A 25,810-nucleotide genomic window follows, 5' to 3' on the forward strand; every position below is an offset into this window, starting at 1 on the left:
GACGCTCAACTTTCATATCCACTCCATAAACATTTTCAATTGATTTATGAGATTTACTGTCTCCATCGCCATAATTTAAATTTTGTGAACTTGAGACAATGCTATTGATCTCTCAAATATATTCTTAGTACTTTCAGGCTCCATCATAGGCGCTGAACCATGATAATTATTGATACAGACATGAGTGGCTTTCCAGGAATCATATTTAACATGATCAGTTCCTTTGATTTTCTCATAGAACTCACATGACCTGCATGTTTTAGAAATAACTTCAACATCAAATATTTTTCCAGTATCAACAGATATGGCAGTGATTACACCGAAGAGTAGCCTCTATATTGCCATGATCCATCATTTGCTACCCCAATTTCCGTACCAACCTGAGACTTTACTTCTATAGCTGCAGCTTTCATTGACTTTTCAGCAACAGTTTCACATGTATGTCCACAAATTTTGGAATGTTTATCATAATTATTTCTTGTCATTGGTTTAGGCATATTCATCATTGTTGTAAATCGTTGCAGATTAGAATAGCCTGAACCAATAGTGCGCATTGCATATGTTATGCGTAAGTTTACATCATATCCATTCTTTCTACACACTGGGGATGTATAAAAAGATAAACTATAACCACATTTACATAATACACTTATTGATGAAGCTAATCCTTTCTTTTTGGCAAAGTTTTCAATCAGCAACAATTTCCCATTTTGACATTCTGGGCAAGGCAGATTACTAAAAACTTCAGCTAAAATAGAGGCATCAACAAGTCGGTATCCTTAAACTGTTTCACTTATAGTTTCTGTAAAGTCAATGTCTTCAACTTTTTTTCTTGAAACATTTGATGCAGAGACAGAGCAAGAAGGAGCAGGATTTTCTTGATTAGTAGAACTAGAGTGAGGAGCTGCACTGGCATTTTAATGTTGGCCAGAGAGACTCTCAATGATTGTTTCATTTGATATTGCATGCTTGTTCCCATAGAATCTTCTTTTACGAGAATATAAACGTTTAGTACTTTGCTTTCATCTCTTTCCCACAGTAGTAACTTATTTATGATAGCCTTACAATATTTTTACAATAATCTTAAATCTTCTACAATCGACCAAACAATGTGGTATTTTTTTGATTATAAACTACCATTTTATAGAGATTTTCAAGCAGTAAAGCAAATGAGGTTGATTATTATCGTAAAAATTCTTTAATTTAGGACTATATTGGAGTCTATGGAAAGATATTGGTTAGTGATTATTTTTTTATATATGGTTATTATTATGCGATAAACAAAATTCAACTTTTGAGACAAAATTGCTAATATTTAAGTTTGGATTCTACGTTGAATTTTGATTTAAAAACAATCCTAATATATTTTTGAAATAATTTTAAAAAATGTCTAAAATTATTAGGGAGCATACCTCTTAAGTTAGAAACGTATTTATTTTAAGTCTACTGTTTATACAGTAAAACCATCTTAATAGTGGGGAATCATAGGATTATTTTATTAAAATAAATTTATTTATAGTTTTTGAGTAGTTCGAGCTCTATTAATACGCAACAGGTTATTGTGCGCAAGCGCAGTTGGATTATGAAAATTTTAGAACTTTCAAAATGGCTACGGACCTTCGTTACAGAATGAATTTTTACTTAGCGACCAATTTTTCATTACTTATCGTGTTTTTTAAAATCGTCTACGTTGATAACCAGCTTTGAGGCTGTTAGTAGTGTTTCGGTAACTTAATTTTATTAAGAAGTAAGTAAAATGAAAGGGGAATATTATTTTATGATTGAAGAGGATCTACCTAAAAAATAATTTTTTTTTGATTTGTTTACAAATTTGGAAGTCATTTTACATTTTTTTTGAGCGGTAAAACTTAAAAGCTTTTCAACTTTTACTTATATGAATCTTTTAACTTTTTATAATTTATAAAAAATCTTAGCATTCAATTTTTTTTCTTGTTCAAAACTTACATCTAACCATCGTCCTAAATTGATAACATTTTATTTACATCGTTTGTGAAACAAAAATTGTCATAGTGTAAAAAGTTTGACTAAATGTTTCTAATAATTTTAAATAAAATCTTTTACTTTATATGCAGTTTTTTTTATTGATTTTTAGCTTAATTTACTTCATGAATATAAACACTACATAATGCATGTGGTTAAGTTTGATGGTTATTCACAAGAACTATCCAAAAAGTTTTATTATTTTTAGATGAAAATCCATTACAAAAATTTGAACCTTATTTAAAGGACTGTGGATATTTAGTTGAGAAAGAAAAAGTATCCTATTGGAATAAACCGAAAAAATAAAATTGAAATATGTATTCCATGTCATATCAGATTTAGAGAACGAACACCCATCCAAAACTTGTCAAAACGTTATGATACCATAAAGAATGTGATCAAAAGAATGAAATCAACAACACTTCTTTTAGATATGAACTGGAAAACTCATTTTGATGAATGCTATTGTTGTCAGCAGGTAGAAAATCTCAGGAAAAGTTTAAATGTTACTAAATCACTAAAACAAAAATAAAACGCTGATTGGTCGCCCTGGCATTGGTAAAAAAGTGTGGTCATCTTCCATGATTGCTAACATTAAAAAAAGCATTGTGACAGCACATGACTTGGAAATAGATATCGAAGAACTAAAAAAAGAAATCAATCCTCATTTACAGCTTTGCCAGTGTAATTTTTGTGGTAAAATACCAAAACAACCAGCAACTCTAAAGATCTGAACACTTATTTTGTTTTTTCTGTCTTGTGGAAAATGTAAAGGTTAACCAACTGCAATTTGGTTTCATCATCATCATCATCATCATCATCATCATCATCATCATCATCATCATCATCATCATCATCATCATCATCATCATCATCATCATCATCATCATCATCATCATCATCATCATCATCATCATCATCATCATCATCACCACCATGCTCATCCTCATCATCATCATCATCATCATCATCATCATCATCATCATCATCATCATCATCATCATCATCATCATCATCATCATCAAACCAAGATTGCTGTGGCAAAGGCATAACTATGACGAGGGAAACACACACAAAGCCTTGTCAAAACCAATTCATAAAAAAAAAATTTTTTTGTCGCAGTTTGATATTATTTATCTTCTCAATTGCCATTGATGTTAGTGTATATTTCACTGCTATGAAATTTGACTGCCAGGTTGAAGTTTGTGTCAATTAAAAAATTCTGATTAATATAGTCTTTACTAATATATTGTAATGGGAAACAATTGAGTTTGAAATCAAAATTGTGTGCTAAGTATAAAAAATAGTCAATTTTCATCCTTTTTTCAATTAATATATTTTACAATAAAGATTACAACATGGATGACACTATTATTAAACTCTTCTTGTGTTAAAATCAACAACAGACTTTTTAAATTTTTCTCCATGTCTAATATGTTCTGTGCTGACTTTATATCTTTTCCAAGTAGGTTTAAATTTAGCATGCACTGCCTCTCAGACTGTTCTGCAAAATTTCCCAGTCCCATGTTATAATGTTTTATAAATGGAACAATGTGGCTCACAATAATATGTATTTTCCGTGTTGTAGATAAAGTTAATCCCTCTTTGTTTGCATTATGGATGTCATTTTGCAGGGATTTAAAAATATCAGCAAAATTATTGAGAGTTGTTTCAAATTCTGGTTTTAAATCTTTACCAAAAGCAGCATCTTTTACTGATTTAAAAGCTCGCAAGCAGTTAATTACAGTTAATATTAGATGTTGGTATATTGGGATTTTCTTAATCACAGCTTGTTCAAGATAATCGAATTTTTCAAGTATTTTGTTGGAGTTATTTCCATCCCACCTAATTCCGTGGTAGCCTCAAAAGATAATATGATGACAAGTGAACCAAGTTTTAAAACCAGGTTTCCAGAAGAACAATAATACTTTTCCTAAAACTCCAACTGCCCCCATGCAATTCTGATGGAGCTATCTTATGAATAACTAATTTTTCAGGATTCTCATCCAAATAAATTAATCTTTTACTAATTACATTGTAATAATTTGACATTTTTGTGTGTGGGCATCCATCATCTTTATATTTCTAAGCCCAGTAATCAAGACTTCCAAATGTCCTACAATCTCCAGAGATTAAAGAGCATAATCCTGTACAGTATAAACAGGTAAATATTCCAGAATGTGTAGACAGACCCAGTACAGCGTTTGCACATTTTAAGTCAAAAGCTATATAATAGTTTACTTCCTCCAACTTAAGTTTAGATAGAATCAGTCCTAAATTCCAGTTGGATTCAGGAATGTCCTCAACTATAGCTAAAGTCTACATACACTGAACTCCACTATCTTGATACTTTGAAGAACAGGAATGAAGAATTTCAGGATCAAACACATCACATGCAAACTTCAGGAAACCTCCTCCTCCATCCACAGCTATATTCACAAATGCTTTATAAGGGTTTAGTTTCCTTTCAATTATAATATGCATTACAAAATCACTTGTATTTTTAATATAAACCAAATTACAGTCTATTTTTGACCCTGCCTTTCCTCTAAACTCAACTAATTCTGCAGTATAAAAGGATTCAACATATGACTGAAGTTCTTCAAGTTTCCCAAATCTATTTTTGGTAATGCAATTTGGTCCAAATGAACTCTTTAGACTGGAAACCAAGACCTGAATTCCTGCTTTGGAAAGTTCTAAAACAGTCTGTAAAGTCAGCAGCATCTGAAAAGGCATCATATTTGCAGATTTGGTTCTTTCTGATTTCAAACTGAGATTCCTACAGTAATCTGAATTGGGTTACCACCAGTTGATAGATTGAATGTTGCCCCTGTCGTATATTAAAAGCTCCCTTTCTTTATGGTTTAATGCTTCAGCGAACCGTATTTATTAATTATGTTTATTCCTTGCGTTTTTAACTTACTTTGTTGTCGTTATTGAAGTGACTTTATATATTTGATTAAAGCCTAATATTTAATATTGTATCTTGTTGCGGGCTCATAACAGCCCCTTGTATTAAATTTTCTTTCTCCATTTTATTTTTGATAATATTTGAAGCCAACTGTTCTGCCTGTAAAGCACCAATACCGAAGACTAAATCAGTCAGTTTTACGACTGCCTGACTTTTACAGCAATTATGAGGTCTTCCAGCACCTTAAAAAAAAATTGATAAGAATTTATAAAAAAAGAAACTTACATACAAAGTAAGAACAATAATCAAATAATTGAAGATCATCTCTCTCTTCTTTTTAATTATGTAAAGCATTATGTTTACAAAATTATCTTGCTAAATTAGAAAGATAAAAAAAAGGTATCTTACAAAGTTTGTAATTTAAAAGTGAATAAAGAGTAAACTAAAGAATGATAAGAACTTATTATATTTTCTGTTGCAAATAATGTGTATATTACATACATACATACATACACACATACATACATACATACATACATACATACATACATACATACATACATACATACATACATACATACATACATACATACATACATACATACATACATACATATTCAAGAAGGTTAATTTATTTAAAAAAGCGCAACTTTAAACGTTTTAATATAATCTTTATCTTATTTGAATCATTTTCTTGTACAACTATGATATGCTTATTATGATTTCAGTTTTAGAAAGAGTTTAAAATGTTGATTTATATGGAAACATATCTATAATATAATTCCTTCAGAAACGTTTAATGTTTAATGTTTAACGTCGTTTCGTCATAGGTCACAAGGCTTTGAAAGAGCGCGTTCTCTAAGGGGCTGTTTATATGAACCGGGCTAGCCCGTTTAGCCGAGCTGGCTCGTTTAAGGGTAATTCCGTGTCAAAACAACAACAAAATTTCAAAAAAATAACCCACTATCTCTAAATGACTTAATTCTTTCAACAAAGATACTTAACTAGGCTAAAAAGAATTCCACAAAGTTGTTTTAAACAAATCGGAATATTTTAAAAGTTATGCTCGTTTAAAATTCAAAACTTTATAACATTTTTACTTATCATGCTCCCCCAGCAACGTCCTTAGTAACAAGAAAATGTCAATACATACGTTGTTACCTTAACTATATTATTTCATAATTTGAAATTTTCCACATATTATTAGATGCTAAACCATAAAATTATACTAAGAAATAATAATTTTTGATATTTATTAATAAATCAAAAAGAGTAAACTGGCATTTTTAATAAAATTTAAAAGTAAACAGGCTTACTATAAGAGGGATTACAGAAAAGGTTATGATCTATATATTTCCAAACTTCATATTCTTAAAGTATATATAAATACCTAAAAAAAAAAAAAAAAAAACTGAGTTGTTTTTCGACTCACTAATCTAAAAAATTTAATTTTTATTTTTGATTGAAAGAATATTGAGAATGAGACAGAAAATTGATAGGTATTTATGTTTAGGCACAACCAGAAAGTAAGAGTTCTTACTTATGTGTAAAACTACAATATGCATATGTAATAAACTCAATTAAAAATACTTAAATATTAAAAACAGGCATTTTCACTCAGAGCTAGTCAAAAATAAGAGGTATTTTCACTTAGGTATAAAAATGCAATATTCATGACATACATGTCTATGAATAGTATTCATGTCCGTAAATAAACTCAATTTTAAATATCAAAACACATTAATTCTTTGAATTCCATGTTTTTATGAATTGACAAATTTATATTCAAATCAGTGAACTTCTTCACATATTCCTTTGTTTTTCTTTGGACTGTAAAATAAAACAAAATTAGGTAATATTTTTTAACAAATGAAAAAATATTGTCATATACATATCATAGACATACGCAAACTGTCAATTCTAAGAAATAATTGATAAAAGGAAGCAAGCAAATGTTTTTTAAGATTCAAGGGCCATGTTGGTGCATAAATTTAAATCCCACATCAACTTTGCACATCACTTTGCATCTCACAGTTTTTAAACTTGTAAGTCAAGGTAGGGATAGTGTCATCACTGCAGTATTTCATCTTAACTTCATTTTGACATACAGGAATAAATTCATGAAAGTCTCTTGTTCCTGGTATTGTTTTTACATTTTTAAATCGTTCAGATTGTAATAATCTTGTTTCTATCAAACTTTCACTTGAAATATAAATAAAGTTTATACCTTTGACGTTGTTAGTGCAATATGTAAACATATCACGTGAGTTTAACATTTGATTTGTAGAAACTCTCTGCAAACTAGCATAAGCTACAACCTGTTTAACTGTTCCTCCTATACCATCACAAGGTTGCTTTCCATGGCTGGTTGCAAAGAAAACCCATTTTGCATCTATTCCAAAGTCTGATTTATGCTGACATAGATTAAAAACATTTTTGCAGTTTTTATATTGAGATGAACAGCCATCAGAAAAGTAGATCACATTTACAATGCTGGGTATCTTTTGCTTTAGATTATTGATAATTGATTTTTGTAACTTGTAAACCATTGGTACATCATGATTGTTATCATCTGATATAATGCAATATGAAGTGGATTGCAACAATTGATTTTCTTTATAGTACACAACTACTGGATGAAGTGTGCACTGAAGATTATTCCAATGAAAACCTTGTACTTCATCCTGCACAACAAAACTATAGTTTTCTGCAAAATCTCCTAGAACTATTGCACTATTTGATGGCAGTTCTTCTTTAAGATTTTTTAAATATTTAGATTGGCATTTAGAAATATATGAATGCGCTGTTAGCTTGACTAGTTTTTCCATCACCATATTTACATAATCTGGTATGCTTACAAGTTGTCTAACTATCTGATCTATCAGTAGTAACCCATTGGTTAAATTCGATAGTATCTTCGTCCTCAAACTGTCCTATTAGTTCGAATAGCTTTTCTTCTAATTTAGATGTATTTTTTGGACATTGTGTACATTGATGTAACATGCATTCTTTGTTTTGCATATCACAAACAATAAATTTGTATAGTTCATGGTAATCAATTTTAATGGGTAGGAGAATTAACTTCATGTTTTGATGGTAGATACAAATGCACATAGAATGGGTTCCTGATGAGTTTGGCAAAACACACCATTTAGGTCTTAAAACACAAAACTTGGAAAAACCTAACTTTACATGTGGATATCGAATTTTAAATGAAACAAATAACTCTTTTAAGCTTGATAAAAGTAGTCGCTTTTGCATATGGACTTTCCAACTAACACTTACAAAATCCTTTTGACCAGGCATCTGGCGAGAGTTTTCATCATCTTCATAAAAACTTTTTACTAAAGTATTTATTTGATCAGGGAGCATTTTACCTCGCTTAGTTTGTGGAACTGCAAGAATTCCTTCCTTCTTTGCTAAAGATCTAGATTTTATTATTAGATACTTTGAAACACCAAAATAGTCACTAGCTGCTTCAATTGACCATTCTTGTGGGCACAAAGTCAATATTTGAATTTTGTCCTTAAATGAACAGCATTTTTCAAGTTTATCTTTTATCAAAACTAACATTTTTTTTCGAACTGAACAACTTTTTTTTTAAATCAAGAATATATTCATTATCAAAAACTTCAACTTCTGTCAATGGAATTTTTAAAGAACTTGATAACTTTTCTTTGAAAACTGTTGTAATAGTTTTAATTTTTTTTTCCCCAATACTCATACCATTCGCAAATGGCTGTCCATGAAGCTTGACTGGTGACACGCCAATTATACTGAGACAATCCGAAAGTTCTTGTCTGTTTTTATTTATATCAACTTCTTGTTGAATGTTAAATACATTTTCTTTATCTATACTTTCATTTGTGTAATCATCAGAAATATCAATGTTATCAGTATTAATTTCAGTGGAAGCTTTTAATTTGACTAAGCAATTTGTACAAATTTTTTGACCAGGTACAATATTGAACATGTTGTTTAAACCTATGGTTCTTAACGTGACTTCTCTGAGAGATGCTAAATTAAAAAATATAACTTAACAAAATAAAATATGCCTAGTATTAACAAACATAAAGACCTTAAAATTATGACAAAGTAACATTTATAAAAAACTTTATAACAAGCTTTACTAACCTTTGCACGGTCTTTTGTGAACTAACAGTGGATCACAGCATTTATTCTGAAACACAGGAAACTTCTCAAGATAGAACTTTTGATGATGAAAACATAAGTCAATAATCAAATCAGGAGAAACACCAGACCTCAGCGCAACTAAATTTTGCTCATCTGGAGCTAAATCTTTAAAAAATATTATTCCAATGTGGTTTGTATATGTTAACTTGTGACAATTTGATTTTAAAATCAATCCAATAGAGCATTGTGATGTTCCAGCCATTATAAAAATATTTAATTTCAATATTTTATTTTTCTAAAACCAACATTAAATAAATAATAATTTCTAACATGAGTATTATAATCAAAACTTTATTTTAAAATAAATAAGTGTAATCATAGCTATTACACTTTTTTATTTTCAAAATAAAAATGAATTTCTGGTTTCTTGTTTAACTAATTAAATGAAGCAAATGGTTCTAACATTTGAGTATTATATATAATAATACTTATGTGAGAAATTATAATTTTTTTGTGAGAATTTGGGCGCTACTCGACTTTCGCACCCCCCCCCCCTTTTTTTATGATTGATTCTGATAGAGAATTTTATGCTGATTAAGAATCGTATAAAAACATAGGTCTCAAAATCAACGGAAAGTGCTCTAATCTGAAGTTGAAAGTACAAAAATATACGAAAAATCCCTAATATTCACCATCTTGAAAAGTGACTTTTTTTGTTTTAAAAGTTATCATTTTAAAGTACCAGCTACCTGGTTTTTATACTTTATAACAAAGATTTCCAATTATGGAACGTTTTGAGAATTCATTCAAGTTTAAATTGTCACGCAAATTTGCTTTAACTGGGATTATTACTTTGTTGTCTAAAATATCTTTTGAAATATTTATCAAAGAAGTTGTAAAATTCTTTTATTGATTATATACTGAAATAAGTTTGATAGTATAAAATTGTTTATATTAAAAATATTTATATTTAAAATTGTTGACTTTTTCTTCTCATACTTTTAGTTAAACCCCCCGTAAAAATTTATTTTCATCGTGCCTGTCGTATAAAAAAGAATGTTTCATAAATAGATTTCTTGTAAATTCATTTACATAAATATCATGGCTCTTCGAAGACCAACAGTAAACGATTTTGACTCTCTTTCCTTAACAGAAATAGGAGCAAAATTCAAATACAATTTAGAAGCTACAATTCGTTGGTGCAGAACTTATGGTTTACTCGCTGAAAGGATGAATTGTAGTGTATGTTACGTGCCCTGCACACAACAAGTACATAATAGATCAATCGATCAAGTCATTTGGAGATGTCCAGTTAAGCGCTGCAAAAGAACCTTCAGTATAAGAAAAGGCAGCTTCTTTGAGAAATCCCATCTACACTTGTGGCAAGTATTAGGCTTAACATACGTTTGGAGTAGAAGTGCGGGTAAGAGTCGGGGATTATCAATAAGCGATATAAGGCAAGAACTAAATATTGGAAGCGATGACACCATTGTTGATTGGAATCAATTTTGCAGAGATATTTGCGTCTCATATTTCCTCAATAACCCTGATCCAATTGGCGGTCCAGGGTGTATTGTTGAAGTAGATGAATCTGTTTTCTGTCGAAGAAAATATCAAGTTGGTAGAATAATCCCGCAGCAGTGGATATTTGGTGGATATGAACCTGCAACAAAGAAAGGCTTTTTAGTTCCTGTCCAAAATCGCGATGCTGCAACATTGACTCCAATCATACATCAATGGATACTTCCTGGTTCTATTGTCTGGAGTGACATGTGGAGAGCATATAATGATATGCAAGCTCCTGCATATTTACATGGGACCATTAACCATACCCTCAATTTTGTAGATCCGCAGACAGGCGTGACGACAAATCACGTGGAAGCTATGTGGTGTCGAGCCAAATCTAAGTTTAAATCAATGATGGGGCCAACTAACCGCGAAATGGTTGCTGATTATTTATCCGAATTTACAGTATTGGACAAAACATGGTGGCCAAACTCAAATTTAGAACAAAAGTTGATCAAAAACTAAAAAAAACTAATAAAACAGTTGAACATATTATTTTTTATGTAGCTTATTATGTTCTTAACAAAAATTAAAACTTTTGAATCATACTAAAAATCACTAAAAAATTTTTAAAACACATTTTTCTTCGGACAAAACAAGGTGGACATTCAAAAAATCGACTGAAAATTCAAAAAAATTCAAAAATTAACTTATTATTTTTAAAAAAAATTCAAAAGTTAACTTAATATTTGGTAGGACCTTCTTTACTTTTAATTACTTCTTTCATTCTTCGGGGCAAAGACACAATTAATGAGTCAGCAATTCTCATATCAATCTCTCGCCAGGCCTTCTCGATTTGTTCAAATAATTCCTCACTGGTCTTCATATTTGCAGGCTCAATCTTATTGTCAATTATTTCCCACAAATTTTCTGTGGGATTCAAGTCAGGGCTTTGTGCAAGCCACTCCATTATGGTGATATTCTTGTCCTTAAACCATTGTTTTACAATTTTTGACTAATGTTTGGGATCATTGCCCTGTTGAAAAATCCATTTTAGGGGCATCTCCCATTCAGCATGTGGTAACATAACATCTTCCATTATATCTTTGTAAACAAAGCGGCCCATAATTCCATTAATTTTGTGAATAGGACCATTTCCTAGTGCTGAGAAACATCCCCAAACCATAGCAGACGTTCCATGCTTAACACTCTTCTTGGTATATTTAGTATTGAATCTGGTGTTCTTTGGTCTCCAGACTCGCTTCTTGCCGTCGCTTCCAAAAAGGTTATATTTTGATTCATCACTAAAAAGTATGTTTTTCCACTGGTCCACAGTCCAATTTTGGTGGCTTCGGCAAACGCAAGTCTTAGCATTCTATTTTTAAAAGAAGTTAGTGGATTCTTGACAGGCATTCGAGAAAACAATTTTGCTTCGTTAGCTCTTCGTCGCACAGTGCGATTAGAGATATGTAGTTCAAGTTTTTCGGTTAATTTTGTGGATGACAAAAATGGATCTTTCTCGTGACTGCTATAAAACAAACGATCGGGGCGGACGTCCCGATGGTTTGTTTTATAGCAGTTACGAGATCCAAATGATTTGACAGTTTTGCTTACAGTCGATTTAGCTATATTATACTTTCTACAAATTTCAGCTTTTCAGAGGTTTTCCGCTTTTAAAATCTTTAAAAATATTTTCACATAAAACACTTCCTAATTTGTCGTAAGCCATTTTAAGTTGCAATTTACGCCATATTCACGAGTTAAATCTATTTTTAGTTTAATTGAAAAAATAATTGGCCGGACGTTCCAAAATCTATTTTATTATTTTAGAGTAATTTTATGATAGTAAAAACAAAAGAATACGGTAAATTGAATAAAGACAATGAAATCTTATAAAAAAAGCTTCGTTTTGATTTGTCCACCTTGTTTTGTCCAAGGAAAAATGTAGTTTGTTAAGAAAAATGTGTTATAAATTATTTTTGTGATTCTTAGTATGATTCAAACGTTTTAAATTTTGTTAAGAACATAATAAACTACATAAAAAACAATATGTTCAATTGTTTTACTAGTTCTTTTAAGTTTTTGATCAACTTTTGTTCTAAATTTGAGTTTGTCCACCATGTTTTGTCCGATACTGTATGTGGATGCAGAGGTTTCCCGAACATCGGTTTTTTCACTTTTGGGATCAGGTTGTTACAGCATATCCTGTTTGACGGCTACCATTTATAGCTTTTTGTGTGCATCGAACGTAACATACATTTATAGTTCATGCCGAGGATCTTGTATTTCCAAAACGGCTATTTTCATAGCCACACAAATTAATTAAAAACATTTTTGCAAAGAATGTTTAGGAATCCCATTTTTACTATTTGATAAAAGTTCTTTTCAATTACCTTTTTAAATAATATTTAGCTGGTTAGTATCCGGCGCTCCCCGGGATAAAAATGAAAATCTCCAAAATATACTTAAAAAGATATTATAGAAAAGTCACAATTACAACTTTTGCTACAGATAACTTTGTGAGACTTTGCTTCTTAGGGGTATCCAGTGTAGCAAATTAGGGGAATCCTAGTAAATAAAGTATCCCCTAGGGTCAAAGTTCTGAGACGAAAAGCAGCCTATGATCTTTTCCAGGTAAAATGAGGGGTCTGTACAAAATTTGCTGTGATTCGGATCAAAACTAGATTAGTATAAAGTACACACAAACTTTGTGCTTTATATATTAGGAAACAATTTTTTCTGAAAAAATAGTTTAAAGTTCTGTTATAAAATTAAAATTCACAAGAAGGAATTATATGTTTCACAAGAGTAACATGTTTTATACGTCGCCTGTCTGTCTGATTACACTCGAAAGAGCATTCGCGTCAAAAGACACTTTTTTATAGTAAAAACCAGGTTAGCAATGTTTTGCTTTAGAAAACAAAATAAACCGTTAAATTAGTTTATTCAAGATGGCGAATATTAGGGATTTTTCGTATATTTTTGTACTTTCAACTTCAGATTAGAGCACTTTCCGTTGATTTTGAGACCTATGTTTTTATACGATTCTTAATCAGCATAAAATTCTCTATCAGAATCAATCATAAAAAAAGGGGGGGTGCGAAAGTCGAGTAGCGCCAGAATTTGTTTTAGTTATAATCTCTCTATGGAGATTATAACCAAAGCGGTAAATAAAAATGCAAAAATAAAATTGCAAAAATAAAACAATAATAAAATAGATATGTGCATTAAAAAACATTGAAATAATTTTTGACTCTTACAGGTATTTATATATAAACTATTATTGTAAAGATTTAAAATGAATAGATCAATACCTTTTCTGCAATTCACGGTCGTTCAGAAGCGACAAGTTATTATACGCAAGCGCAGTAGTAACTTTAAAAAAAGTCAAATTTTAATAATGGCCACGGTCCGTAGCAACGAATTTTTTTATTTAGTTGACTGATTATTTATACATGTTTTCACATTAATCAACATTTTAAACTCTTTCTAAAACTGAAATCATAATAAGCATATCTCAGTTGCATAAGAAAATGAGTCAAATAAGCTTAAGACTATATCAAAAAGTTTAAAGTTGCGCTTTTCTAAGTAAATTAACATTCTTGAATATGCTGATTTGTTTACACTCTTAAAAACACATTATCTAATTTTCTGAGCGTAGAAATTTAATAATTTTTTCGTTTTAAGTTAGATAAATTGTGTCTAGATTTGAAACTGTATTCATATCTGAGAATACAATTTTTTTTTTGTTAAAATATATAGTTCTTCTTACTTACAAATTTTACTATCTATGACAGAGTGTATTTTACTATCTATGACAGATAGATACACAGTATCCCAATGACATAGTCTATGTTCAATTCTTAATTTATAATTAAGTAGAGCTATATTAAAAAAAATAATAATACAGGGTTCATGGCACTTAGGGAAAACCTGGAAAACCAGGGAAAAGTTCTTAAAATTTAGAAAATCAGGGAATACCTAGAAAAGTCAGGGAATTTTTCTTGAAAATCTTGAAAATCAGGAAAAACTCAAGGAATATTTTTTATTTTAATATTCAGGTTGAAGTAACTTTACAGTATCCAGTTTTTAAATCTTTTTTAATATTAAAAGTTGGTTCACTACAGTGGCTTTATAACATTTTTAATAAATAGTAGCTATATTAGATAAATGAACTACTACAGTAACTATATGTTTTAGGAACAAGGATTCAGTTGCAAAAGTCATATATCCTTCAACATAAACAGGGAAAACTATATACTTTCCACCACACAAACTCAGGGAAAAAATATTTAAAAATATAGGAAAATCAGGGAATTATCAGGGAAAACTCGGGGAAAATGGATTTTCAAAACTGCCATGAACCCTGCAATAATAATTGTATTTTTATTATATTGTGGTTTTGTCTTAGTGAAGCTACTGCAATGTTTGCACTAGCTCCACTATGACAAAACCACACATATTATATGGTAGTAATACTAGTCTAATATTACTACCATATAATATATTTGTGTTTATATATATATATATATATATATATATATATATATATATATATATATATATATATATATATATATATACATATATATATATATATATATATATATATATATATATATATATATATATATATATATATATATATATATATATATATATATATATATATATTAATAAATAAGACAATTTATTTAATTTTTGTTAAAATCATTTATTTTATAAATACATGTTTTGACTATATCATAGCCATCATCAGTTAAAATATAATAAAATGCTTAAATAAAATAGAAAAAAAGAGATAAACTATATATATATATATATATATATATATATATATATATATATATATATATATATATATATATATATATATATATATATATATATATATATATATATATATATATATATATATATATATATATATATATATATATATATATATATATATATATACACATACAAATAATAAACTCTGTGTAGAGGGTAGAATGGTGAACCTCAGAGGTCTTTTTCAATCTTTGACAACAAAATGTTTACGATTAGTTTTCTAACAATATATTTCCTTTGTTTCTGACACATCAGCCTAATTATAGCAAATATTATTTTAATTAAATAAATTTGTAACCATATATATCAAAATATATATAGCTATCTATCTATATAGATATATAGTCTAGAGGTATTAAAAACAAACTTCATAAATAAAGTTTGTTATGAAAAAAAGAATAATAATAAATGGCTACAGTTTAGTAATATTAAGTCTTTAACTTTGATAGAGCATAACACATTTTTCACTACACATTCAGATACTTAAAGTTAATGCCAAGTGATAGTTCTACCAGCTGCTATCCTGAATCTGTATAATGGAAGGATGTGGCAAGTTAAAGCCCACCTATGATTTGCGTAGCTCATACTTATTTTTTATTATTAATCTCAAATAAATTTGCTTATTATTTTTATTTAGACCTTAAATTTATAAATAAAATTTTAAAATAAAGTTGGCTTAGTTAATTTTATTGAATAAGAATTACTATTCAATATAATATATATATATATATATATATATATATATATATATATATATATATATATATATATATATATATATATATATAAACACAAATATATTATATGGTAGTAATATTAGACTAGTATTACTACCATATAATATGTGTGGTTTTGTCATAGTGGAGCTAGTGCAAACATTGCAGTAGCTTCACTAAGACAAAACCACAATATAATAAAAATACAATTATTATTGCAGGGTTCATGGCAGTTTTGAAAATCCATTTTCCCCGAGTTTTCCCTGATAATTCCCTGATTTTCCTATATTTTTAAATATTTTTTCCCTGAGTTTGTGTGGTGGAAAGTATATAGTTTTCCCTGTTTATGTTGAAGGATATATGACTTTTGCAACTGAATCCTTGTTCCTAAAACATATAGTTACTGTAGTAGTTCATTTATCTAATATAGCTACTATTTATTAAAAATGTTATAAAGCCACTGTAGTGAACCAACTTTTAATATTAAAAAAGATTTAAAAACTGGATACTGTAAAGTTACTTCAACCTGAATATTAAAATAAAAAATATTCCTTGAGTTTTTCCTGATTTTCAAGATTTTCAAGAAAAATTCCCTGACTTTTCTAGGTATTCCCTGATTTTCTAAATTTTAAGAACTTTTCCCTGGTTTTCCAGGTTTTCCCTAAGTGCCATGAACCCTGTATTATTATTTTTTTTAATATAGCTCTACTTAATTATAAATTAAGAATTGAACATAGACTATGTCATTGGGATACTGTGTATCTATCTGTCATAGATAGTAAAATACACTCTGTCATAGATAGTAAAATTTGTAAGTAAGAAGAACTATATATTTTAACAAAAAAAAAATTGTATTCTCAGATATGAATACAGTTTCAAATCTAGACACAATTTATCTAACTTAAAACGAAAAAATTATTAAATTTCTACGCTCAGAAAATTAGATAATGTGTTTTTAAGAGTGTAAACAAATCAGCATATTCAAGAATGTTAATTTACTTAGAAAAGCGCAACTTTAAACTTTTTGATATAGTCTTAAGCTTATTTGACTCATTTTCTTATGCAACTGAGATATGCTTATTATGATTTCAGTTTTAGAAAGAGTTTAAAATGTTGATTAATGTGAAAACATGTATAAATAATCAGTCAACTAAATAAAAAAATTCGTTGCTACGGACCGTGGCCATTATTAAAATTTGACTTTTTTTAAAGTTACTACTGCGCTTGCGTATAATAACTTGTCGCTCTTTGGTAAAGTTTAAATGACCGTGAATTAATCTTAAACTATACATGTTTACTAAAAAATTATTGATAAAAACCCGGTTTTCATCTTAAAGTTTTTATTCAAATATAAAATCTAATAACTTTAAGTAATAATTTTTGATTTCTTTCTTCAAAAGCTTCCATGCCTATTAAATTTTGTAAACATATGGTTAATGTAACTGTGCATACTTTAACATTTAAGTGTTGCTATAGACGTTGCTAAGAGCGCGGAGAATAAAAAAATGTAAAAAATCTCAAACTTCAAAGACCCATAACTCTCAAAATAATGAAATTGGCTCCAAATTATTTTTGATTATTCCTAACGACGGTATTAACTGCATTTGTGCCAAAAATCAAGTATTTCTGAGATGGTGGGTTATCTCGACTTGTTGTTTTGACATGGAATTACCCGTAACGGAATTACAGTCGTGTTATTCAACGTTTCTCTTAAACAAAATCGGTCAAGTGAAAATCTTGTTGAGGAAGAGTAGAAGGAATTTCAAGATAAAAAAACTGATTTGAATATTTCTTCATGATTTCAACATTAACCCAAGCCTCTAAGAAAACTCGCGCGCAAAAAAAACAACAGGCTTTCTCATAGTTTTGGTTGTAAAAATTTGAACAAATATATTCTTCAAATCACAACAAGGTGCCAAACCGTTCTAAAAGTAAAGGGTATCTATTGTATTTCTAAATACAAAAGGAAATTAGATGAGAAATTTGAATACTAGAAACATGTTTGCTTAAAAAGTTGTTGTAAAATCTCAGCACTTTGTATGTGTTAGTCCACACTTACTCGTATAAGTTTAGGTGAAACTTACAAAAACGTTATTTAAGCCTTATGAAAAATAAATTAAAAAAAAAACTTTTAAATCATCAAATGATTTGACCATGTCTAAACTGCGTTTAGTCAAGCCTTTAAGACTGCAGCAATAGTTGAAACAAGTTTTATTCATAAACATAAAATATCCGGTATAACCAACCGAATTAATTTATTATCTGGCAGGATACCGGATAATATACCAATCCGGCGTGGATGACCTATCCGAGACACCCCTAGTAGCGAGTTACAAGAAATTTGTCTTTCGAATCGAAAAATATCGAAATTGCTGAAGTTTTTTTAAATAGAACTGTTTTAATCTTTAAAATAGGAAGGCAATCGTTGAGACAAGTTTTTTTTTTGTCTGAATTTGAAACTTGTTAAAATAAGCCTAATAGTTTTTATCGAATAGCAGTTTGCGCTGTCTTCATATGTTGTGAGAATACTGCAATTCTTTTTCTGGATTTTTGTATCATTCCATTTCTAAACTTAACTAAAAAAAAAAGCTTAAAGTGAAACTTTTCAGTGACGAGGCTGTAAAACTTTTACAGAAGACAACAGATTCAGCCAACATTCTACAGGAACAATTCTTCGAAGCTTAGATTACTTAAAAAAACAAAAAACAAACAAAAAAAAACGAAGTCTAAGACTTTGTGTAAGTCGAAAAAAAGGTTTCATTTGAGATGTTGAGCTTTTTCAAGTACAAGACTCCTCAAAAAATTAGTTTTTCAATTTTGGATTGAACATTGAAATCTGGTCTTTTTAAGTTAGAAATATTTGCTACTAGGCTTACTCTATAAGATGCTTGTTTTAGATAAGGCCGAACCTTGATAAGAATTAATATCTGGTCTTCCTACCTTTGTTTAATGTCGACGTATTGAAGGAAAATAACTATTAAATAAGTACCAATTTCAATTTCTTATTTACAAAACTTAAGTTTCAATAAAATTACAGAATTAATTTTATACTGTTTCAAAAAGCAACTAATTTTTATCGTCATAAAAATAGAATACTTAACCCTTAAATGCCCAAAGCAGCATAAAATGCTCAAAAAATTCTGATTTTTGGTACAAGTAATCCTACTTGCTATAGAAAAATGGGAAAAATTTTCCTTGTCATAAAAACGATGTCAATGCACTTTTTTGACTTGTATTAAATCTGATACAACGGGCATAATTGTACTAATATTTTAAACAACTTTAATTTTTTTGACTTTATCTTAAGTGTTCTCGCCTATTTAACGTCCTAAGTTGAAGCAGATTTCAAGTGATTATAGATACTCAAATTATGGGCCAGGGAATTTAAAGAATAAAGATAAATAATTAGACTCAACAATTAGAGGTTCACAAATGAAGAAGTGTCTTCTTTATTCGTGAACCTTTAATTGTTCCTACAAAATAAATGTTACGCTTCCTCAATTCGACTATCAAACTATTCAAACATCATTGAAGCTGTGTTTATCAGGCAGTGAAGAAGTCAAATTGAGTACTACATCTGCACTGACACCTAAACTTGTATCAGAAATGCTTTTTAACTTCCTTTGATAAATATCAAAGTCATAAAAAAACCTGAAATACCACTACGACCCCAAAGCCTGAACCCCCACTTATGTGACTTTTTAGGCAAGAACTGACGCAGTAGGGACTTCCCTTTAAAAGGAACCACTATCTCATCAACAGCGTGAAACTCTTCTGGTGAAACTCTCAGAAAGTTTTGGCAAAGCTCTTTCATGCATGTTCGTAACTTCCATATGCGGTCATTTGCTTTTTTTCCTCGGCTATTTCTAAATTGTTTACAAAATGAATATTCCAACGAATCATTTCAAATTTGTTCCTTTCCATAGCTGAAGAAACCCCATCATAGGTCATAAATGTTTTCCAATATGATCTACGACTTGGGAGCCTTACCAAACCCATCCTGAGAAATACACCAATAAACTTCTCAATATCCTTTCTTAGTATGCTTTTTTCTGTACCTTTTTGATTGCAAAATACAAATATTTGTTTGCTCTGTGGTTATTGAGTATTTTAGCTTACTCAATGGTTCGCATTAGATAAACAACTTGAGTAGTTGCAAGCACATAATATATATTTATAACACAAGAAGTTTAGTACAAAGTCTTAATAAAGTGCTCTAGCATAGTCAAGTATAGATTTAACAAAAAACTTAAGGAAAGCATGGCTAGCACACAATGCATTGCGGGGATACTATAAACCCGCTAGTTTATTATCGGGAAGCCGAACAGGCTTCAACACTCCCGCCGCCTTTGACGAGTAAAGGAATAGTTTTCTCATTAACGAAGGTGATAGTTATTATCTTCGCTTTGTTAGAACATTCGATAGGATATAGCTTATTAATAGGTCGACTTACTGAACACGATTTTCCGTTTTCTTGTATGTAATTAACTTTAGCGACTCGAATGACCCCATCGTTAGAATATATTAGCTCTTCAACTCGTGCTAACTTCCACAACTGTCTTTTACAATTATCGTTTTCAATCAATACAATGTCATTAACACTAATACCATAACTACCATTATTTTGATTTGATTTATGGTATTCACGCAACTCTGTCAAGTATTCACTTTTGAATCTGCTTCTAAAATGATTCAACGTATTAGTTAACATACTGTTTCTTATATACACATCTTGTTCTATCTTATCACTTGAATTTAAACTTGATTCAAAACGGAGCTTATGACCAAAAACTAAGTGATTGGGAGTGAGTGCTTCATCGCCCTGGTCGTTATACAAATAAGTTAATGGTCGGTTGTTTAATACCATTTCAATTTCCGAAAGCAATGTTCGTACTTCTTCATATGAAGATTTCGAGGACTTTAACGCCTTTTTTAAACATCTTTTTGTCATTCGAACCAGTCGCTCAAACATCCCTCCCCACCAAGGTGCAGAAGGCGCATTAAATTTCCATTTTATAGAATGGTTAGCAGCAAACGATTGAGTTTCAGATGACACAAACTGAGAACCATTGTCTGAATAAATTATATCAGGAACCCCCCGTCTCCCTATAAATCTACGAATACCCATAATGCACGCATTTGATGAGCAGTCAGCTACTAAGTCTAACAAAATTGAACGACTACTGCAACATGTAAACAAAAAAATCCATGCCTTATTTGATGTACTACCATTGTAAACATCTTTAACATAAAGTGGGCCTGCATAATCTAAAGCAACAGACTTGAAAGCGAAATCAAAGTTTAAACGACTTTCAGGTAGAGGAGGAGCAGGTGGTAACAATAAGGTTTACTCTCTAGACGTCGACAAGTTGTACATTCTCGTATCACACTTTTTGCTAGTTGTCTACAACAAGGTATCCAATACTGGGATCTCAATGCATTAACTGTTTCTTTTACCCCATTGTGCTTGACAAGTTTATGAAAATGTAAAATTAATAATTTAGCAAAATAACAGCTTTTAAAAATAAAAATAGGAAACATAGTGTCATATTCTAGGTCAGCATTCTCGATTCTGCCACGACATCGAATTATTCCATCTTCAGTGAATAAACGAAGATCTTTTCGTAATTGTTTGAAACTATTTTCATCAGTTAGATTTAATTGTGAAAATTTAATCCACAGTCGCTTTGAGTTATCTATTTCTTCAGCTGTAATTGGACCGATCGTCATACTGTTCTTTCTTTTACCTTTTACATTATTGAGAAATCGCAGAATCCATGATGTTACTCGAAGTAAGCACCTATAATCACTAAATTTAGTAATATTAATAAAGTCAAGATTAAGATTATATACAGAGTGTGCAACATTACATAAAACTTCCAGTGATTCATCTGAATGAATGGCATGTTCATAATATGGCCATTTGATATTAACATCATTTAAAAAATTGGGTCCAGAAACCCAGAGCTCATTCCTATATAACTTCTTAAGTGATGATCCTCGAGAAATTATATCTGCAGGATTTCTATAGGATTCAATATAATTCCAATTACAAATTAAAGTTAATTCTCTTATTTTAATTAATCGATTTTGTATGAACTGTTCATAGGTATTGTTCGTGTTAAAAATCCAATGCAAGCAAATGGTTGAGTCAGTCCAATATACTACATTAGAAATGTTATAAATTGGTATCAATTGATCGTAAATAGATGCTAACAATTTTGCTAAAAGTAAAGTCCCAGAAAGTTCCAATCGAGGCATTGTGTTTTTGCCTAATGGGGCAACCCTAGATCTCGAGGCTATCAAAGAGGCGCGACTAAAACTAGCATTAAAAAATCTAAGATAAACACAACACCCAAAAGACTTAACACTTGCATCAGAAAACCCATGTAATTCGAACTTAACATCATTCATAGCACCCAACCCAGGGTTCATATACCATCGCGGCATTGCTATTTGGGAAACAGACTTGAAATCATTTAAAATAAGGTTCCAATCTGACAATAAATCTCCAAATAACTTTTCATTCCAACCTAATTTAGCAATACAAATTCTTTGAAATAAATTCTTACATGTTACAACTACTGGATTTATAAGACCTATTGGATCATAAATACTGGCAATGAAACTCATTACTTCTCTTTTAGTTGGAATTATTACAGCTAAATTCAACAACTCCTCAAACGAATAAATTATGGAATCTTCTTCCTTATTCCATCTAAGACCTAAAACCTTTGTATTTAATTTTCTTTCAAAATTGTGACCGTTAATTTGTTTTTCAAATTCGGAAGAGTTAGACTCAAATTTTCTTAGGTGGAAACCACCTTCTTTTAATATGTCCTTACATTTATTAAAAAATAAACAACCTTCTTCGATTGTTCTACAGCTTGAGTTTAAATCATCTATATGTAAGGATTGTAAAAGTTTTGAGACAAAATTGACATCAGAGAGGTAATACTTCTCTGCATGATGAATCAATGTGGCGTTAAGAAGAAATGGTGATGAGGTAACACCAAAGGGAACTCGACATAAATAATAAGTAGCTAATTGAGATATAAACAAGTTTTTACTACTAACATTACTAATATCATCAAACCATATGAAACGTAAATAATTTCTGTCATTTTTATCAAGAGCAATTTGCAAAAAGGCTTTCTCTATATCTGCTATAAAGGCATATTTATTTGCACGAAAACGTAATAATATATTAAATAAAGATGTTGCTAAACTTGGTCCAGCATGCAAACAATCATTTAAAGATGGACCAGATAAAGAAGAACTGGCATCAAAAACCATTCTCACTTTTGTTGTAACTTTGTCTTTACGACAGACTGGGCGATGTGGCAAGTAATGCACACCTCCAGAATTCAAATTATAGTTATTTACTTTTTCTATGACACCAGACTTTAACTGGTCTACGATTATTTCATTATATTCATTTAAGAGCTCAGGATCATTCTTTAACCTTTTGAGAACTGTATTCAAACGTTTTGTACATAAACTATAGTTATCACCTAATAATGGATGATTCTCTTTAAATGGCAATTTAACTGTATACAGACATTTTTTATTATCAAAATGAATATTATTCTTGAAGTGTTTGACAACAATATTTTCAACTCCTGAATTCTCTAATTCCCAAAACTTTTTGACATTATTATTAAACTTTGAAATTTCATTAATAAATTCAGCTTCGACTTTTAAAGTATGTGTGGAAAAAACACTACAATTCTTTCCAGATGTGGTATTGACACAACCACTTAATACATAACCAACTGCTGATTGTAAAGCAACAGGACCTGTATCGCCACGAATTACTTTTCCATTAAAAAATGACCAGTAATAATCAGCACCAATTAATACATCCACTTCTAAGGACCTACAATCAACATTACTATCACTTAAAGTGAGACCTTTAAGATGCTCAAAAGAATCAACAGCTTCTTCTATAAATTGACCACTAAGAGGAGCACATATGGGCTTAACAAAACATGTTACAGGTATTAAAGAATTGTTTATGGTTACTATTGAAAACTGAACCATATCTAAAGTTTGTGTTTGTGTTTGATTACCAAAGGTTTTAATACTTATTTGCTTCCTACCAATTGTGGGAAGAAAAAGCTTTTTACGTAATGATGGCGAAATATAACTGAGTTGAGAGCAACTGTCAAAAAGAAGTCGACATTTCTGTGTATTTTCCTTATTCTTCAGAGTAACAATAGCTGTTTGCAATAAAACATTCTTAGATTTTAGTAATTCATTGCTCGCAACAGATGTCAATTTACTGTTTGACTCTTTTTCATCATCAACATGAGAAGGGAACTTTTTAAAACACATAGACACATGATGCTTCCCGGAGCATTCAAAACAGCTGATTTTAGAACGACAATTACCAGACATATGGCCTGGCTTTAAACAATTAAAGCAACGCCTCTTCTCTCTTAAAATATTTCTCCTAGAACTTATATTAGTCACAGTTTTACAATTTTCACTTCTATGACTATTGCTACAAAAAACACATTTTAAATCATATTGTGGCTTAAAGTGAGCACTAGAATGTAGCACCTCTGCAGTGGAATGATTAATTTTACCTTCTCTGTCTGACTGAGCTTTCTCCCTAGCTTGTAGTTCACATTTTAAAGCTTTTAAAACACCCCTTATATCCCAATTATCATAAGATTCAAACTGTCTAGTAATAATTAAATTTAACTCTTCCGGAATTTTTTGCATTATGATAGGAATTAATAAAGGTCCATACATAGTAGAATCTATACCTAAATTTTCTAAACTTCTAATTTGAACTTCAAGATTGTCATGTATTCGACGTAACGAAGAAATATTGTTTATGCTTTGCACTCTCTCTAAAGCAAGGAGTGACTTCATGTGTGATGATATTAAAAGTTGTTTATTACTAAACCTTTCTTTAAGCAGTTCTAATGAGGTGTTATAATTATCATTTGTTAAAGCTAAACCTGAAATTGTTTTTAATGCTTTTCCTTCAAGTAAGTTACGTAGATAGTTAAGTTTCTGTATTGGGGAAAGATCTTCATTATTATGAATGGCACATTCAAAATTTTCATAAAAGGTCTGCCATTCCTCAGGCTTTCCATCAAAGGTACATAACTTTAAAGGTGGAAGTCTAATATTATTCTTTCCAAAAGTAGATGTAGAACCTTGTACACTCCCAGATTGTGACTCATTGTTATTCTTACAATAATTATCATTAAACCTTTCAATTATTTTGATATTTTTCTTAAAAAATACAGAGAATTCATTGGCTAAATTCTCTTCATTTTGTAAGTCTTCATCATCTTCAATTAAATTTATTAATTCATCATCAATGGCTTTAACCTTATTATATTTTTCAATCAAAACTTCTTTGAAACTGCATAGTTCCTCAACTGAGTCACTACCTTGACTGAAATTAGTCATGCAATTATTAGCCTTTTCAAGTATGTTTTTTATAGCAATGATGGTAATGGTGCGAATACGTTTTTTTCCAGCAATACCTGCCATTATTACGAACCCTAAGAATGCTAGTAACAACAGTTTATTCAAAAAAAATTATGGCTAATTCTGATACAACCACAAACACAAATTACACACACACTATGTAATTTTTTTAATGCTAGCAAAAATACGCCCCCAGACAACCCCAAAACGCAGGTTAATCCCAAAAAAACAAATACAATGTTCATAAGTACTTAAC

The 25,810-nt window shown here is 30.0% G+C and overlaps 2 protein-coding genes and 1 pseudogene across 3 annotated transcripts in view; 1 reads left to right on the plus strand and 2 right to left on the minus strand.

The window, feature by feature from the left end:
* LOC149890318 (uncharacterized) overlaps positions 1–9,353 on the minus strand; it is a 35,275-nt pseudogene extending 25,922 nt beyond the window's left edge. Inside the window, exons 1-2 of the transcript XR_016451585.1 lie at positions 9,047–9,353; positions 7,420–8,929 (exon numbers count right to left, since the gene is read on the minus strand). The product of XR_016451585.1 is annotated as an uncharacterized LOC149890318 (transcript). The remainder of the gene's footprint in view (positions 1–7,419; positions 8,930–9,046) is intronic.
* Positions 9,354–10,147: 794 nt separating this feature from the next.
* LOC149890321 (uncharacterized) lies at positions 10,148–11,135 on the plus strand. Its single transcript, XM_090085249.1, has 2 exons — positions 10,148–11,034; positions 11,120–11,135. Exons 1-2 carry the CDS (start codon positions 10,148–10,150, stop codon positions 11,133–11,135), a joined length of 903 nt encoding a protein of 300 aa, XP_089941375.1.
* A 432-nt stretch (positions 11,136–11,567) lies between these two features.
* Positions 11,568–25,617, minus strand: LOC149890322 (uncharacterized). Its single transcript, XM_090085250.1, has 4 exons — positions 25,366–25,617; positions 21,615–25,308; positions 20,555–21,369; positions 11,568–11,927 (listed from the first exon to the last, which is right to left on the minus strand). Exons 1-4 carry the CDS (start codon positions 25,615–25,617, stop codon positions 11,568–11,570), a joined length of 5,121 nt encoding a protein of 1,706 aa, XP_089941376.1.
* Positions 25,618–25,810: the final 193 nt, after the last annotated feature.

Source organism: Hydra viridissima, unplaced genomic scaffold, assembly GCF_058129835.1.
Source record: "Hydra viridissima isolate aposymbiotic clone 2 unplaced genomic scaffold, HvirCarnegie_v1 scaffold_4, whole genome shotgun sequence".
Lineage (NCBI taxonomy): Eukaryota > Metazoa > Cnidaria > Hydrozoa > Anthoathecata > Hydridae > Hydra > Hydra viridissima.